This window comes from Pseudorca crassidens, chromosome X (genome assembly GCF_039906515.1).
Source record: "Pseudorca crassidens isolate mPseCra1 chromosome X, mPseCra1.hap1, whole genome shotgun sequence".
Classification (NCBI taxonomy): domain Eukaryota; kingdom Metazoa; phylum Chordata; class Mammalia; order Artiodactyla; family Delphinidae; genus Pseudorca; species Pseudorca crassidens.
Window position 1 is genome coordinate 101,447,482 of NC_090317.1, and position 19,730 is coordinate 101,467,211.

Here is a 19,730-nt window from a genome sequence, read left to right on the forward strand (position 1 = left end):
GCTTAGGGCTAGCGGGAGGGATGAATGATAAGAGGTTGATAGCTAAAGGTTACCATGTTTCTTTTTGAGGTCATATAAATGTTCTAAAATTCAATGTGGCAATGGTAACATGTATCTATGAATATACTAAAAACCACTGAATTATATACTTTAAGTTGGTAAATTGCACAGTTATGTGAATGGTATCTCAATAAAGCTGCTAGAAATGGAATACCTAAATAAATAGGAGAATAAAGTTTTGAGAATGAATATAGGTGAATATCCTCTTAGTTTTCACTTGATGTAAATTCAAGTGACAGGTATTAACTTATATGACTATACTTGCAAGTATTCTCAGAAGCTAGACTATAACAGAACCTATTATATTCATAATTAAATATAAATTTAAAGACCAATAACAGAGCTGTGTGTCCCTTGCCTTTCTTGAGAGATTTCGATGTAGTATATGGATTACAAATTTCCTTCCAAAATCTACTCCCATTCTTTTATACACTGTAATCGAACTTGATGGCTTACTATTGTGGTGATCCTCTTTGGAAAATGCAGAGGATTTGAATTATATTTCTAAGTGAATTAAAGTAATTTTATTTCAAAAAGCCTTTGCAAATTTGAAAACAGTTTTTGCCAAAACCAAATGTAATATAATAATAATACAAGTTTAACTCAAGATATGTTGATGAAAATTAATTAAAGCACACTTTTGAAATTAGGTGACCACTGGCAATGCTGACAATATAGTAGATTGTTTCAATTAAGTTTAATCACTAAAACTAACATTTTAAATGATACTCTGTTAAATGAAATTTATTTTTTATTCTATTTGAAATACATTTGCCGTTATTTGATATAATGCAGATGTAGGGTTTATTTTTCAAAGAATACTTAATAAATTTTAAGCAGGAATTTAGGTTCATTCTGTTGCAACAATTTTACAGTCTTTTTCATACTGAAGGATAATTTAGGCATTTCAATAATGCATTTAATCTTTGTAAAATGGGTAGAACTACCTATAGTGTTAGTTATTACTAGCAAATGTTTACTACATGTTTATGATCACTTTACATGATCATTGTCATGGAAGGATTTAGTGGATATTTGTCACCTATTTGACCGCTAAATATTAGTAAATATTAGAAAATTAGGAAAACTGGAATTAGATGGGGGGAAGGAAAGAAGGAAAACACTGTTCCTACAATATGCATTTCCAATATGTCTGCCATGTATCCCTTGGGAGAGAAGAAGAAACTGGGTCAATAGCACAAAGTGCTAGAAACTGAAGTGATAATCTTTAGTAATGAGGGTTTGAGCTCTGTTTAAGGTGATCAGCAAAATCAGCCCAGAGCATTTTGTCTGAGTGCCCTTGAACAGAGTTTTCATGGGTGGCACAGAACACACAGGACCTTTGACATTGGGAAGCTGACTCAGATAAGTGCTCCTGGATCCACTGGAGTTTTCTTCCTTACCTATATCTATTTAAGGTCCATGGAACGCTTCCTGTTCATAAATTTCAACACCCCCAGAACCACAAGTAGATGAGATTTTAAGTCAATATCTACAACCAGGGAAAAGTCCAGATTTTCTGCAGCCTGAGGCTTTCACAATTTAGGGGGCCTTCTTCAAGAGAAAGAATGTAAAATTACAAATATAAAAGTAGGTATAGGGTCTAGAAAGGGGGGTTGAAAAAGTGAAGACTCATAAAGTTTATGTTCCTTTAGAATCAGAGTAAGTCTGTACCTAAAATCACTAAATGTTTCAGTAATATTTCACAGTCAGATTTAATCATTCTTGTGCCTAGGGGTGAAGTGTAAAAAGGGTGATGGGATTAGAATATTATTAATAGCCAACATTTATTAGGTATACCATAAGGCATTTAAATTCTTGACATGTTATCTCCTTAAATTTGCACCAAAGAGAGAAGAGAGAGATGTGATTATTTTCTCATTTTGTGAAGTGATGATGAACACCTGAATCATAACAGTGGGAGTAGAGAAAAAGAAAAGGAAATAAACTACAGAAAATTTAGGACTACAAGATGAATTTCAGGTATGGGCTCAGAAGAAAAAAGCTTCAAGTAGTGTGCCCAGATTTCTAATGTAAGAGACAGGTCAAGTCCCACCATGTGAAATTATAAAGATTATGTAGTGAGAAACAAATAAATGGAGAATAATAATGCATTCATTTTGAGTTAGAGGGATATATCTCTGTATCTTTCTATCTGTCTATCTATCTATCTACTTGTATATCTATTTGCATATATATCTAGGTAGGCATGACTAGTCTGCCTCTGAATATATAAGTTGGAAACAGAAGGAAAAGGTTAGGAATAGAAATAAATACTGGTGATGTAAATGGTAGTTGTAACTATGGGAGTGTACAAAATCCCTTAGGGGATGGGTAAAAAGTAATAATAGCCCCATTAGGGCAAGAAGAACCTTGAAGACTCCCATATTGATGGGATAAATGGAAGAACTCACAAAGAGACTAAGAAGAAATCTTGTCAAGGGGATGGAGAAGAAATGCAGGAAACAAGGATAAAGCCTTGATATCAAATGCCTAGAATTCTAAGAGTAGATGCTTAATCATCCAGGTTAAATGCTATAGAGGTCCAGTAAGATGTAGACGGAGAATGGTCCACTGAAAGCAACTAGCTGTTTTGCTACAGTGGTAGCACAAGCCAGATGTGAGAAGTTGAGAAAGTCATGCATGAATAGAAACTGCAAATGCAGATCCCTCTACTGAGAAATATGTTTGCCAAGGGAAAGGTAGGAGTTTCTTTAGTTTTTGATGTTTGACAACACTTGGGAGCCAAAAATGAAGGAACTATTCTCAAAGAAGACAAAGCTATGATAAATGATGGAGAAGAGCCCAAAAACAGGTTCTGAGATAAGATAAAAGATACACGTTGGAAGGCTGATAGAGTAGATTCCTATTATTCAGAGAATGGGGTGAAAGCAATAAGGGGGTTAAGGAAGAGTATATGTTCATGAAACCCCTATTCCTCCATGAAAGAATAGATGCAATCATTGTCCAGTGGAGGCTGGAGATGGGGAAAAGACTGGAGTGAAGAGGATGTTTGAAAAGACTAATAACACTTTGGAAAGATTGCTGTGAGAAATGCAAGAGTACACAAATTAGCAAATAGAAGTTAATGCCTAAATAGGGTCTGAGACAGAAATATCTATCAGGAGAATTAAATGAATAAATGTACACAGGACTTCCCTGGTGGCGCAGTGGTTAGGAATCCGCCTGCCACTGCAGGGGACACGGGTTCGAGCCCTGGTCCAGGAAGATCCCATGTGCTGCAGAGCAACTAAGCCCATGCGCCACAACTACTGAGCCTATGCTCTAGAGCCTGCGAGCCACAAGTACTGAGCCCACGTGCCACAACTACTGAAGCCTGCACACCCAGAGTCCATGCTCCGCAACAAGAGAAGCCACTGCAGTAAGAAGCCCACACACCGCAAACAAAGAGTAGCCCCCACCGCTCGCCACAACTAGAGAAAGCCCATGCACAGCAACGAAGACCCAATGCAGCCAAATATAAATAAATAAATAAATAAATAAATAAATAAATAAATAAATTTAAATAAATAAATAAATTGGAGAAAAAAAAGAAAATGTACACAAACCAACCCTTGCAGTGCTTTCTGTATTGTCGGTGTTCAACAAACGTTAGACCCACCCCAGTCCACTATCATAAAGGACTCATAGGATCTCTGAGATCCATGAAGCGGAACAAGCGATGTCTCCTTTCTATGGGAAACTGTTGTCATATATGTATATCTGTCACATCTACAGAGATGGATGCACCTACTATGTGCACATGCACTTTCTTTACAGCTTCATTTCCTTCTGATGAAAGCATTATAATTAAATGGTAGAGTGGAAAAAAATATTTTTCTAAATGATGGGGCTGAAATAAATACAGATTTAAGTAGATTATTTTTAATAATTTTGGTAATAGCTATGTAAGCAGAATTGTGGAATTTTATTTATGAATTTCAAAAAGGTATAGACTGATAGGCAACATTAATATGAGGGGGCCGAAGACAGCCATTTTTTAATACATCAAAACTAGTTGTTTTTAATGAGTTTAGAACTTCAAGAGATTATATGACTCTACTTCCACCCCTTTCCTGAAATTAGCAGGAAGACTGGGCTACCTCTACTCCTCCACATAAACACTTGTCATTTCTTTCTTTCTCTAAGCCACCCATAAAAAAAAAATTGCTTTTACATTACTATACTTATTGCTAGGAATTTGCTGGTTTGTTCTCTTCAAATTAGTTTATACCATAAAAATAAGTTTTTTGAACCCTTAAATCTAATATTCTTTGCTTCAAATTCTAATAGGTTATTTATTAAAGTAAAAATGCTTACATTCTTTTCCTTTTCATTAATCAAGTCCACTGCTTCACAATAGAATGTACACTGCTAAGGGTATGTATTTTATATGACCTGCTACTATCCTGAGTTAGAATATTCTGTTTATGTAAACTTACTTTATTTAAATGTATGCTGAAGGAAATGAAAACAGAAACTTGGGCTCAAAAGTTCCTCTATAAACTCAACTGCACAGACAATTAAGTTAGACATGAACCATGATTGGCTAATTACGTTGTAAAAGTTCTATGATAATCCTTTAAAATTGTTTGCAGTTCTATTTTTTCTTAGTTTTCACAAAAATTTTCTTACCAAAATGGATAGTTAACAGTTGATATGAAAGACACATATTAGTCTTAGAAAAATATCTGAGTGAAAGACTTTCAAATATAAATCACTTCATACTTATTTATAATTAAACAGCATCTTAATATGCCACAGTCTTCATTTGTAAGACTATACTGTGAGTTTCATGGCAAGCCTACGCTATGTATCCTTAGTTATTTGTTTTCTCAAAATGAAAATTCTTTTAAATTTGAATTACCCTCTATAATAAACTGTATTAATGTTAGTTTTATTTGTAAACATACTCTATATAGGTGCCTCTCTATCAATACTTATCCCATTGTATTACAAGAGCTACTTATCTATTAGTCCTTCAAAGGGATGAATACAGCAATTTTCATCATTTTGCCCAAATGAATCAATGCAGAACAGTGTTGTTGAATGAACAGCTGAATAAATGAATGGCCTGAACGGACAATCCTAGCCAGGTTTATAGTGCACACAGCTTTATCCAGTTATCTCAAAAGGGATTAAAATGTTATGAAAATAAATTCTTCATTTAAAAATTTAATAGCACACAGAAAAGCTGGAGGTAATAAAGATTAAAAAAAAAGACAACAACTTAACCTGAAAGGTCTCAAACTGACAGCTGGTCAGTCAAACATGACCTCACACTTGTTTGTCTAGCTCAGGATTTTATTTTTATTTTTATTTTTGGAATTTGAATGTCTAGACAGGGCATTTACTCTTCAGTTTGTCATAGGCCCCATCATCCCTATTGCCATAGACCAGACCCAATTCACAAATCCTTGTTGCCTGCTTGGCCATTTGGCATTTGAATCTGGGTTCTCAGATCTCCTAGGAAGGCAAAGTGAACAGATTACCCTGTACCTTATTATTTGCAATCACCTTTTCAGATTTAGAAAAACTTTATAGTTAACACAAAGCCATAGGAAGATAACAAATAAAAAGCCCTAGTAAAAAATTATATTCCTACTATTATCCACCAACTAGGAAAAAAGTGAACGAAAAATGTAAATTACTTTTGAATACTTTAGCCTACCAAAGTTGAATCAAGAACAAATAGATCATTTGAACAGACTGATCACTAAAAGTGAAATAGAATCTATAATTTAAAAACTCCCTACAAACAAAAGTCTAGGACCAGATGGCTTCACAGGCAAATTATATCAAACACACAAATAACTTATACCAATCCTTCTCAAACTCTTCCGAAAAACTGAAGAGGAGGAAACAGTCCCAAAGACATTCTATGAAACCACCATCACCCTGATACCAAAACCAGTCAAAGACACCACCAAAAAAGAAAATTACAGGCCAATACCTTTGGTGAATATAGATGTGAAAATTCTCAACAAAATGTTAGCAAACCAAATCCAACAAGACATAAAAAAGATCATACACCATGACCAAATGGGATTCATCCCAAATTCACAAGGATGGTTCAACATTATGCAAATCAATCCATGTAATACATCACATTAACGAAAGAAAAAGACAAAAACCACATGATCCTCTCAACAGGTGTGGAAAAAGCATTTGACAAAATTCAACATCCATTCATGATAAAAACTCTTACCAAAGTATAGAGGGAACATATCTCAATATAATAAAAGCTATTTATGACAAACCCACAGCCAATATAATACACAATGGTGAAAAGCTGAAAGCCTTCTTGCTAAAATCTGGAACAAGAAAGGATGCCCACTCTCACCTCTTCTATTCACACAGTATTGGAAGCCACAGCAATCAGAAAAGAAAAAAAATGAAAGGTATCCAAATTGGAAGGGAAAAGGTAAAACTGTCATTATATACAGATGATATGATACTATATATAGAAAACCCTGAAGATCCCACACAAAAAAACTACTAGAACTGATAAACAAATTCAGCAAGGCAGCAGGATACAAGATTAACATACAGAAATTGGTTGCATTGTTGGTGTAAACCAACAATGAAATATCAGAAAGGGAATGTAAAAAAAAACAATACCTTTTAAAATTGCACCCCCCAAAATAAAATACTTAGGAATAAACCTGACCAAGGAGGTGAAAGACTTATATGCTGAGAACTGTAAAACATTAATAAAGGAAATTGAAGACAACTCAAAAAAATGGAAAGGTATCCCATGCTCTTGGATTGGAAGAATTAATATTGTAAAAATGGACATACTGTCCAAAGCAATCTACAGATTTTATGCGATCCCTATCAAATTACCCATGACATTTTTCACAGAACTAGAACAAATAATCCTAAAACTCATATGGAACCATAAGTGACCCAGGATCACCAAAGCAATCATGAAGAAAAAGAACAAAGCAGGAGGCATAACCCTCCTGGACTTCAGACAATACTACAAAGCTACAGTAATCAAAACAGCATGGTATTGGCACAAAAACAGACATACAGACCAATGGAACAGAATAGAGAACCCAGAAATAAACCCATACACCTACAGTCAATTAATCTTCGACAAAGTAGGCAAAAATATACAATGGAGAAAAGACAGTCTTTTCAGCAAGTGCTGTTGGGAAAGTTGGAGAGCCACATGTAAATCAATGAAGTTAGAACACACCTTCTCACCATACATGAAAATACTCAAAATTGTTTAAAGACCTAAATATAAGACATGACACCATAAAACTCCTAGAAGAGAACATAGGCAAAACATTCTGTGACATAAATCATACCAATGTTTTCTTAGGTCAGTCTCCCAAGGCAATAGAAATAAAAACAAAAATAAACAAATGGGACCTAATCAAACTTACAAGCTTTTGCACATCAAAGGAAACCATAAGCAAAATGAAAAGACAATCTACAGAATGGGAGAAAATATCTGCAAATGATGTGACTGACAAAGGCTTAATATCCAAAATAGACAAATAGCACACACAACTCAACAACAAAAAAACAAACAACCCTACCCAAAAATGGGCAGAAGACCTGAATAGACATTTCTCCAAAGAAGACATACAGATGGCCCACAGGCACATGAAAAGGTGCTCAACATCGCTAATTATTAGAGAAATGCAGAACAAAACTACAATGAGGCACCACCTCATACCAGTCAGAATGCTCATCATTAAAAAGTCTACAAATAACAAATGCTGGAGAGGATGTGGACCAAAGGGAACACTCTTACACTGTTGGTGGGAATGTAAGTTGGTACAGCCACTGTGGAAAACATTATGGAGGTTCCTCAGAAAACTAAAAATAGAATTACCATATGATCCAGTGATCCCACTCCTGGGCATATATCCAGACAAAAGTATAATTCAAAAAGATACATGCACCCAATGTTCATAGCAGCATTATTCACAATAGCCAAGACATGGAAACAACCTAAATGTCCATTGACAGATGAATGGATAAAGATGTGCAACATATATACAATGGAATACTGCTCAGCCATAAAAAAGAATGAAATAATGCCATTTGCAGCAACATGGATGCAATTAGAGATTATCATACGAAGTGAAGTAAGTCAGAAAGACAAATACCATACGATATCACTTATTTGCGGAATCTAAAATATGACACAAATGAACCTATCTATGAAACAGAAACAGAATCACAGACATAGAGAACAGACTGGTGGTTGCCAACAGGGAGGCGGATGGAGGAGAAATGGAATGGGAGGTTGGGGTCAGCAGACGTAAGCTTTTATATATAGAATGGATAAACAACATGGTCCTACTGTATAGCACAGAGAACTATATTCAATATCCTATGAAAAACCATAATGGAAAAGAATATAAAAGAATATTAAAAAAAACATACACATACACACAATCACGTTGCTGTATAGCAGTAAGTAACACAAATACACAGAATAAAGGAGACCAAAAGTAGGTACTCAACTAAAAAAGGCCCTTGTCCAGATGAAAGATAAATTGCTCATAAATGGCTTTTTTGTCCTCTGATACGTTCTTGCCATCAATATCCCTCCTATCCTTTAGGGCCAGCCTAAGTCTCAACTCCAGCGCAACTTTGTAACCAAGTTCCCTGTGAAAGCAAGAGCTCACCTTCTTCAAAGAGCACTTATTGTCTTAATCAGATAACCACTCTTTACCAAAGACAGGTTGGCAAATTTCAGTAAATTTCAGTACCAGTATTTGGCACCCAAATTCAGTACGTAATTTAAATTACTATGATGTAGTACATTGGTTATTTATAATGTAAAGTACCATTCAACAATTGGTATTTATGTAGCTGGACTATCTCTTCAATTATATTACGAACATCCTATTAGTTAACATAATCTCTTCTTTGTATTTTAGTATTGCAGGTACCTGAGACAGTGCTAGATATTGCAGTGTACACATTATTGGTTACCTGTTTTTTCTGCAGATTTAGTTCCTTGATATTGAATCAATTTAGCTTGAGTTTCCGGAATCCAAGGAATGCAGATTGTCTTGGGAATATCAAAATGTTCTGGAAGGCTCAGCTCTGTTTTGTATAAAATGGACTTTGGCTTCTTCAACTTTGAGATATTAAAGAGCATACAAATCTGCAAATAAATAGAAACTAAAATTGGAATGTAATCCTCTTACCCGTTGCCTCCAAAATAAACAAACAAAAAAGACAGCATTATGTACTTAGACTCCATATTTTGGTGAAAAAAATCCCTCAAGGGATTGAATTTGTTCATTTCTTTAGACATACTATTGTTTACTTGGTAGAGGACAACACTAACATGTTTCATAGACTCAAAAGAGTCATCCTTTATTCAGAGATGCTCAATGTCACCTGCTCTAATCCTTTCAGTGATGAGGAATTCATTGTCTCAGGAAGAAGTCATTCCACTAGTGAACAGTACTGAGAAAGCACTTCCCTCTGTGAGTTGAACCTGGTGTTCCTTAACATCTTCCCATCAGCTCTAGTTCTTATCAGCAGTACAGTTAGTCCCCTCTCTTTTGCTAATGACAATTTTGGGGAAAAAAATATGCATCTATAAAACTAGGTCCTATCCCTCCACAAACCTCCAAACATCCCTTTCAAATAGGTCTGATATTTTTAGTCCATTCAATCTTTACTTATATGATGTGGTTTACAACTTACCCTCATGCATATGCTTCTCTAGACACAATCTAGTTCAACACTGTCATTCCTAAAATGGGACCCTGAAGATAAACCCAGCTCCCTAAGTATGAACTAAGCAATGCAGAGCATAGAAGTAGGCAATCGTTTAGTTTTATCTGGACCTTCTACTGCTAAACACGTAGTAGAGCCTAAGGGTTAGACCAAGTCTTCTTGAAGCCAGACTGCCTGAATTTATACCCCAATTTTAAACAAGCCTGGCCAGGTTATTAACCAAAGCCACAAAGTCTTCATTTGGGAAACACGGGCAATAATAGTACACATTGCCTATCCCTGGTATATTTACAGTATAAACAAATGCCAGGTCCTTGGAGCATATTTTAAGAATTCAATAAATGTTGGCTGTCATTATCATCACCATTGTTGTCCTTGTCATCAACATGATTGTAACCATGATATCATTACTCAGCAAAAATAAGTTTTAGTTCCTTTGGCAATTATCCCATTCACTAGTTCATTATCTATAAAATCCACAAGTTTTTTTTTTTCCTCACAAAGCCACATTTTCCACCTACTTTATTTTGGCAATTAAAATCATGTAAATGCAGAAAGGTAAATTAATTCATTTACCACTGTTTTGGCTTGGTTTATTTTTCTAGTTATCATGAAAAAATTATCTATTCATATAAGCAACTAGTTCTTTATCCCAAAGTGGATCATCTGCCTTCTATATCTGCAAGTCATTCAAAATAATATGTACGGGGCTTCCCTGGCGGCGCAGTGGTTAAAAATCCGCCTGCCAATGCAGGGGACACGGGTTCGAGCCCTGGTCGGGGAAGATCCCACATGCTGCGGAGCAACTAAGCCCGTGGGCTACAACTACTGAGCCTGCGCTCTAGAGCCCACGAGCTACAAGTACTGAAGCCCGCGCGCCTAGAGCCTGTGCTCCGCAACAAGGGAAGCCATCGCAATGAGAAGCCCACGCAGTGCAACGAAGACCCAAGGCAGTCAAAAATAAATAAATAAATAAATTTATTAAAAAAAAAATATATATGTACGGATACACACTCTCTTCTTGATCAAACTCTAGTCAGGCTCCTCCAAGCCATCTTCTCAACCAGGCCTCAACTTTAGCCTATAAAAAATGCAGATTCTCAGCACAAATGATTTTGTCCACCCCTTTCCCTCACACACACACACACTAAGAGACTTGAACAAGCACTAACAACGTTTCTAACAGCTCAAGGCCATATCCCTAGGACGACTCCAGTCCCCCTTAAGGTCCCTATCTGGGAAAGTTCAATGCTGCAAGGATAATTTACTGTTTGTTCCAGTCAAAATCTGGTGATAGGCAGATAGGCTCCTGAACCCCTCCTAGAGCAGTTACTTTAGAAAGCTTGCAATTATAACTCCCTTCTCTCTCCTTTTGAGATGTAAATCTACCACCCACAACTGTCTTCTTCTCAAGGACCTCAGAGCCCTCCCTTTGAAATGCAAAAATTCAAGGAGATAATGCTCCCAGCCAGGTAGGTACTTAGTTCTAACTTGCATCACTACCTCCCTCCTGTCACAAAGATTCCAGAAGTTTGTTTCTCTTTATAAGCATCAATTAACAAGTCCAGATTGCTGTGACCAACTCCCTCCTGCTTCTTGTAAACTTCACTTCGCTGACACTTCTCAGGCCCCAGCTTATTCTCTCTCCTGAGTTCAGCTCATACTGGATCCTCCTCCCTGATGCAACAGTTACTGAATAAAGTCTATGCTTGTTTTAACTAGTGTCTGGCTTTGTTTATCTTTGACAGTATCGACAGGTACTTATTTCACGATTTGAAGTGCACTTAAATTATACAAATACAAAAACCTTTTCTCTACTCTACTGAATCCTCACCAAGGGTATCTTTTAGATTTCCTTTTTAAAAATGTCAAATTTCAAAATTTCAATGAGTTTCCTCACCATTTATCCCAGAGTACAAAGCATGGCTTTTAAAACATAAAATTGAGGAAGTTAATAGAAAACATAAGGAAACTCCCTTGCAAGCTCTGAATCTTCCTACTACCAATGAGTGTATCACTAGAGTTAGTTTATTAATGGCCAGGAGAATATGAATTCAATACATGAGCGCTAAGTGTAAAGTGCCAGATATTCATGCTCCTGACAAAAGATCCTGTCTCTCAGAGTATATAAAGTAGATACATCATAATGCTATTACCTTACAAATATTTCAACAATTCAAATTGCACATGGCTGTATAATAAAAAATTAGACATGTCACTTTTCTTTGGTGGAAAAGTAATTACATTTATTCAATTAGATTTTGCTCTAAACAGATTTATTTCAAGGATAATTTTAGATTTTATTTGTTATATGGTTATTTTATGCTATAACAGAGAATTCTAGACTTCCATTTATTCCATTATACAATTTCATGGCAGTAAACTAAGAAATGAACATATGATCTGGAGGCTATGCAGGGCAAGGAAAAGAGTAATGGACTCTGGGAGGTAAAAACCTAGGCCCATTTCTAATCTGTCACAAATCAGTGGTGTCACCTTGGGCTACTATCTTACTATTTTGGGGTCTTGGTTAATAGGTCTGTAAAAGTAAGAGGTTGTACTATGTGTCTCTGAGTGTTCAGCATTATTTATTTTCCAGCTTTAAAATACAATAATGTCTCTACCCTGATCTAGGCTGTAATCTCTGCCCTGTCAGTGAGGGCAACTTAGGTCTTTTTATGCCTCAGTCATTCCACTTGTTTTGTATTACAAGTGTAATCCTATCTTCTCTCCACTTCTCCATGGGGTCATGGAAATAATTTGAAAAGTGTACATAAAAGTATTTGGGGAAAAAAAGGTGTCAAATACTATACAAGGAGAGAGAACTTTTAAAATCAATTCTGTTTACTGTTCTGCTGTATTAGCATTATTATATTTCAACAGTGCAGTGATAATTGCACTTGAAAAGAAAACTCTATGACTACATGTATATCAACAGAATAAGATGTGCCTATACGTTCTGATTTGGTGTAGCTGATTTTCTTAGACTGGCATATTCAACACTTCTGTAGTTATTTTTTGCATTTAGAGAGTTTTTGCCGAAATAAAAAAAAATTCATGATATTTGTAGACTTCAAAGAAAACTGTAATCTTCAAGTGAAAAAAACTTCTCATTTTAAATTTACAGACTGCTTAAAACATTTAAATTTTAAAGAAGTCAAGATTTAATCATAAATAATAATAATTATTACTATTTCCACCAACAATTTTGGAGAAGTGGAGACATACATATACCCATCCTGCAAAGGTGGGAGGGAAATAAGGATAAGTAAACAGAAAGATGACTTTGTGAAAAATCAGACTATGAGGCAACCTGGACTGACATCAGCCTATACAACGAAGACTACAGGTTTAAAGTACCATTTGTTTGTCAGGTACATGTTCAATCCAATTAAACAATGACAGCACTTCTCATGCACAAGACACTGAGGGATAGACAAAAAAACACATGACAAAAGTTTTTAGATTTATAGGAATTCACAATCTGATGGGGAAAATAGGTAAATAAAAAAAAATCATATACAAAACATAATTTGATAAATGCAGTAAGAAACAAAACGTGTGCTGGGTTCCAGGGAGAAAGATAGAAACTATATACATGCATAAATAATAGAAAAGGGATCCACAGACAAAATCCATCTCCCTCAAGCATTTTTTCATTTACATAAAATTTTCGACAAGAGGTACGAATGAAGACAATTTAAAAGAAAAGAGAGAGAGAAAGAGAGAGAGAGCACTAAATAGGCATGAATTTTGAAAAAAGCCACCTATTGAACATTTTTATTGTAATAGTGCACTGAAAGTTGAACACAAACCTTCCCAAATGCACTGCTCTATAGCAGAAGTAAGCATTTTGGTATGAGCTGAAGAGAGAGCCATTGGCTTCTTAGATGCACAGTGTGTACAGGTCAGTCTGGAGGATATCAGAGCCTTGGGCCCTGATATTTTTGACCTTATCAGAACTTAAAAATCCAGGTCATCTATAAAATAACAGCACAAATTGTTAGAAATTGGTGCTTAGACTATATTCATTCTAGCATTCTGACAAATAAAAAAATAAATCACCCCTACAATGCCAAGGGTTTTGTTGTAACCTATGTAAATCAAGACTAACATTAAACGAGCAGGGTTCTAAAAATTACTATTTATTCCTTCAGTGAACAAAGATTTAGTGACTACCTTTGGTACAGTGCACACTTTTCTAGGCACTGGTGATATGAGAGTTAACTAAACAAATATCTTCTCACAAATTCCCTTGCTGGAGATAAAGAGTAAACACATAAATATACTACTCTCAGATGGTAAATGCTATCGACAAAGAAAACTGAAAGAAGTTTAGGGTTTGGAAAGTGGCTGCCGGAAGTAAGGGATTCTTTTAAAAATGCAAGCTGGTAAAGCAGAAGCTTAGCGGTAGCATTCCAGCAGACCTGAAGTAATTGAGGGACGCAGCCTCTCACGCCCAGAGAAAAGCAACAAAGGACAGACGTGCACAGGCCGCAGGGAGCAGGCCTTCTTCGGGCGCTGGAAGAACAGCAAGAAGGCCTGTACACAGGGAGAGACAGGAGTGAATGGGCTCCAGTGGAGATGCTGAGGTCAGGAAAGGGGATGGGCCTGACCAGGAGGGTCATGAAGACCACCGTAAAGATGTTGGTTTTCATTCTGATGCAAGCTAGAAAAGCCAGGGGAGCAAAGGAGCAAAGTGTGCAGGTTTCCATTTTAGAAGAATCGCTTTCGTGGCTCTGTGGCGACTCGACTTACCTTATTTCAATTATAAAATAGAGTTCAAGCTGTAATACAGTAGAGTCTACAGTAACAGTAACAACAACAATGCCATACATCTAGAGAGCACTAATTATATACTAGGTACTACGCTAAGCATTTTATATAATTATCTCACTTAGTTTTCATTAATGACCATTATCTCCTTATTACAAATGTAAAAATCAAGGCTGGAGGAGTTTTAAGTTACCAGCTCACAGTCACACAGCTGGACAGTGTTAGAGTCTGGATTCTCAGCCTGGTAATCTGACCCCAGAAATGATCCTCTCTGGATGAACAACAGAATATCCTGGACAACTTGTAGAATATGTCCCCACTCACCCCCTTCCAGAGACTGATACTGAATTGTTCTGGTGGGGCCTGAGCACTGGGATCAGTTCTCCAGGGCATCTCAATGTAGAGGCAGAATTGAGAACTACTGTGAAATATCAACCATACTGTAATGCCTAAAATTACCTAGCAGAACAATTTGTTTCAGATTTATTATTTAATGAGGTAAAAAAGAAAAAAGCTACTGAGCTGTCCTTCTGAGGAAAAGCAGCTTTCATCATTTTTATATGTAAAAACATTGTTATGATCTCTGTACATTTTTAAAGAGAGACTAATTTCAGCACATCCTCTGTCCTCCATTCCCACCTCGATCTTGGTCAGCCCCAGGAGGGTGATGGCCAAGCGGATGCTACTGCTCTCCAGAGTGCCCGTGATCAACCTTCTCTCATACTCTATCTTCGACATCTGCTGCTGTGCTGCAAAAGCCAAGGCCTTCTCCTTGGCTTCATTAGTCAGTGGCAATTTAAGGTCCACATCCAGGATTTGACGGAGCTTACATTTCAAATACAGAACTGGATCTTCCTTATTAAGCACTAGGGGAAGCAAAAACATTCATGATTGCAATGATCAGTTACACCCTTAACGTTGTTATCCAGGATGGACTTGGGAGGTCTGAAATATAACACTGCAGTTATGGCCTTTATTAACCAGAGTAGAAAGAAACAGGCAACACATCTCTAGTAGTCCTAATTCAGTAATTTAAGAGTAAGTCTTCAGGAATGAAAGATATTTTTCTCTACAAAGAGTTCTAGTCAAGTGGTTCTTTCGTAGAAACATCATCAACTTGCTAAAAAATTCAGTGGCCATTGTGCTCCTATCAGTGGTTAGAAGGTAGGAGGAACAGAAAGAAACGTAAAGAAAGACACCTCTCAAGGACGGGCAAGAACTGCCATTTTCTTTCAGTAATAACCTTACACTTTAAACTAGGACACTGGGTAGAAGTACAGGTTATATTATAGTATATAGAATTTGACATTGTAGTTATTTCCAAGTTACTTGGAAAATGGAAAATTTTGCTGAGTAAATATTTTGAATGCCAAATTATAATATTTACCTGAAGACTAAAAGAAATAAAGATTTAAAAAAGAATCACCATCGACATTTTCTTAATTGTTAAAATGGTACTCTATTCCATGTATGCTGACATAATAAAGTTAAAAGGGAGCCTTCAGAAATGTAATCATATATTGGAAAAATGTGCTGTGAGGGTGCTTAGGTGACTATATGAGGAATGGTACCATCCTTCAACATTAGAAATGAAATAAAATGCACAGATACTCTACCTTCTTCTGGAGAACTGCTATGGTCAAGCGGAGTTGAAGAATCCATTGGAAAGAATCTGGAAGGCAAGGGGATCATACCTCTTCCTTCCAAAGCATATATTAATTCTCCAATCTAAAACACAACCACACAATAATATTAAATTTTAAAAGTTCAGAAAAAGATTAGGATAAATCTTTCAACTATGAGAAAAATCTTTGTACTATAAAAACATGTATTGTGCATTACTAAGCAACATAGGCCCTAAATGGGTGGAGAAAGGTAAGGATGAAATACAGCCCTACCATAGTATGAGGGAAACTTTGCACGCAACTAGAACAGAGATGGATTGAGAAGGTCTCACGGCGGCACTGACAGCAGTTGATCGTTATAGGTACAAATATCCTTGGAAGACTGTTAGCTTAAAACAAATGAATTCAAGCAAATGAGAAAAATGTTTCCTTCATTTTGTGATTTATTGTTGGAAGGGAGTGACATCATTTTTGCAGGGTGTCTGAGTCCCTAAGAGTCTATATTTTAAAGTGGGGGGTTTCAAAATGTGCATGTGAGGGTCTGAAGATCTTTTAGAATAAGTGATTAGGCAAGAAGTACAAAAGACTAAACAGCATGAAAATAAAAGTGGGAACAATGCAAGGGCAACAACATGATATAGGGAAAGACCAACAGAGGTGGACAAGCCTGGTTTTAATTCTGGCGCTGGCACTTACTACCTACTAATAAGCCTCAGGCAAGTTTACTGAATCTCTGAGTTCCAGTTTCTTCCTCTATAAAATGGGATGAACAACACTTTTATGTTAGGAACCCAGAGAGTAAATGAAAAATGAGAGGGAGAAAGTCTCAAAAGACACATCATACAATCACAATGGATAAATATCATCTAGATCTTGATTCTTCAGTGCAGCAGACTATGCTATCCCAAAACATGACTGTAGGAGTTCAGGATGTGCCACAACAAAATATGCTGCTTTGGTATATTGATTCTTTTGAGCTGTAGGCACCTGAAAAACAGGGAGAGCTTTCTATGAACTTCCCTTATCTGCCTAAGACAGATACTCCAAAAGGAACTCGATTGTTGTAAATCCCCTCCCTGAGAGTTTCATCAACTAGGGAGTATTGACGCTTGTCACACGAAGAGACTAGAAGTTGACACCACAACCAAGCGTTGTCACAAACTATCATATCTTTCATCTACTCTTCTAAGGGCCTATTCATTTTTCCTAAAAATCATTTACTCTCCTCTAAGTGGCTGACATCCCTCCCTCCCCTTTCCTTATTAAGATGGTATTTAAGCCTGAATTCTAAGCCACCTCAAGGAATTAACTCCTTTTTCCTTGGGTATCTCCCATGTATATATGAGGTATACATGTTAATACACTTCTGTTTTTCTCTTGTTAATCTGTCTTTTATTACAGGGGTCTTAGTCAAGAAGAACTCAGAGGAGTAGAGGGAAGATTATTTTTCCTCCCCTGTATTTCAAACAAAGAAACTTAAAATGAAATGATAAAAACAAACAAACATAAAAACAATAATGAGACAATCAGGGAAATACGAAGAATGCCTTGATTTTTGATGCTATTTAAAAAAATATGATATTTTTAGTAGTAATGGTATCATGGTTATGTCAAAAAAATAAAACAAAACAAAAAACAAACCCAGAGTCTTTTTGTTGTAGAGACACTTCCTGAATTATTTGTGGACAAAATGATGTGATGACTGAGATTTGCTTCATGAAACTTGCTTGGCAATGCACTGTTGAAACTGAGCAAAGGATACAGGGGGTGATATACTAAAGTTTTATTTCTACAATTCTGTGTATTTTATATGTTCCATAATACAGTCTTTTCTTTGTTTCTTTTTCTTTTTTTAAATTGAGGTATATTTGCTTTACAATATTAATATAAGTTTCAGGTGTACAACACAGTGATTCACAATTTTTAAAGGTTATACTCCATTTATAATTATTATAAAATATTGGCTCTAGTCCTTGTGTAGTACAATATATCCTTGTAGTTTATTTATTTTATACATAGTAGTTTGTGCCTCTTAATTGCCTACCCCTATATTGCCCCTTCCCCTTCTCTCTTCCCACTGGTAACCACTAGTTTGCTCTTTGTATCTGTAAGTCTGTTTCTTTTTGTTATATTCATTCATTTGTTGTATTTTTTAGATTCCACATACAAGTGATATCATACAGTATTTATCTTTCTCTGTCTGAAAGCCTTTTTTAAAATGCTGATATTTTAAGAAGTAGAATGATAGTAAAGATGTGGTGAGGACTACAGGAGGTCATGCAACAACTGTTGCCATTTCACTTGTTATCTAAGATATTACAATTTTTTGGTATATTTTTATCATGTGATTAGTTTACTTTTATATCATTTACATATACGTTGCTTGTTCAAACACAACTTTAGAATAATCTCTAACCCTTTGCCTGGCACGTACCAGGCACTTACGAGATCCATTTAAATGGAGTGAGAGCAGGCTTCCCAAATTTCACGTGCATGTCAATCACCTGAGGGTTTAAAATAAAAATTAAGTTAAGAAAAAAACAAAAAAAAGATCTAGGGTGGAGCCAAGACTTGAGAGGATGAGTGAAAACATGGACTGACAAATTTAGGTTTAAGCCACACAATGGATAATCTTGTACCAGAATGGGCTTGTGACAGGCATGCAACTAACTACCAGGCAAGCAAAAGGAAACCTAACTTCGAAGCTGGGATTGTAACTAGTTTGAACTGTTGCACAGTCTTAAAATAATCTCAACTGTATGTTTGAGAGACTATTCCAAAGATATCTTTGAACAAGCAATACACACATAAATGATATAAAAGTAAACTGATCACATAATAAAAATATACCAAAATGTTATAAATATCTTTGATAACAAGTGAAGTAAAAATCTGGAAACAATATAAGAATGAACAATTTCTGATTGTGAGGACAATTTATTTACAGCTTCATTATCCCTCCCCAAATGAGATTTGTTTATAATAAAATTAATTTTGTCTTCTACTTTCACGATAATGTTCAATATAATTTTATTAATTACAATCCACAATTATCTTTAGTTCCTGCTGAAAAATGGAATATGGAAAACTTTGAATGTTTTAAATTGCTTAGCATTTAAATCTGTGCACTCCTAGTAATAAATAGTATGTTATATATAATTTTCATGGAGTAATTTTTACTAAACAGCCATGTACTTTTCAAACATAAATGCAAGCTAGCAATCTGAAATGTGTTTACTGTGTATGTGTGTGTTTTACTACATACAACTGAATGATCGATACTAACGTTATAAAATTTTCAGATCCCGCAAGCTGCACAGTGCGGCCAAAAGAATTTTTTCTCAATGATAATTGGAGTGCAAATGTATCAGTTCACCAGAGACTGGAGAAAACAATATGTTAATATTTTACTTTTAATTTTTTTCTCATGTTTATTTTTATCTAAAAATCAGTTGTTTTACCCAAAGTGTAGTTGACAGAAGACATTTTCACATGTTGAGGTATGGGGAAATCATTCTGGCTTATATATGATTTGGCTCAAACTTT

The 19,730-nt window shown here is 35.7% G+C and overlaps 1 protein-coding gene across 1 annotated transcript in view; it reads right to left on the minus strand.

The window, feature by feature from the left end:
- Positions 1-19,730, minus strand: part of CFAP47 (cilia and flagella associated protein 47) — a 520,230-nt gene that overhangs the window by 173,486 nt on the left and 327,014 nt on the right. Inside the window, 3 exon segments of the mRNA XM_067722746.1 lie at positions 9,025-9,199; positions 15,199-15,425; positions 16,176-16,287. Of these exon segments, the coding sequence (XP_067578847.1) occupies positions 9,025-9,199; positions 15,199-15,425; positions 16,176-16,287 (514 nt within the window).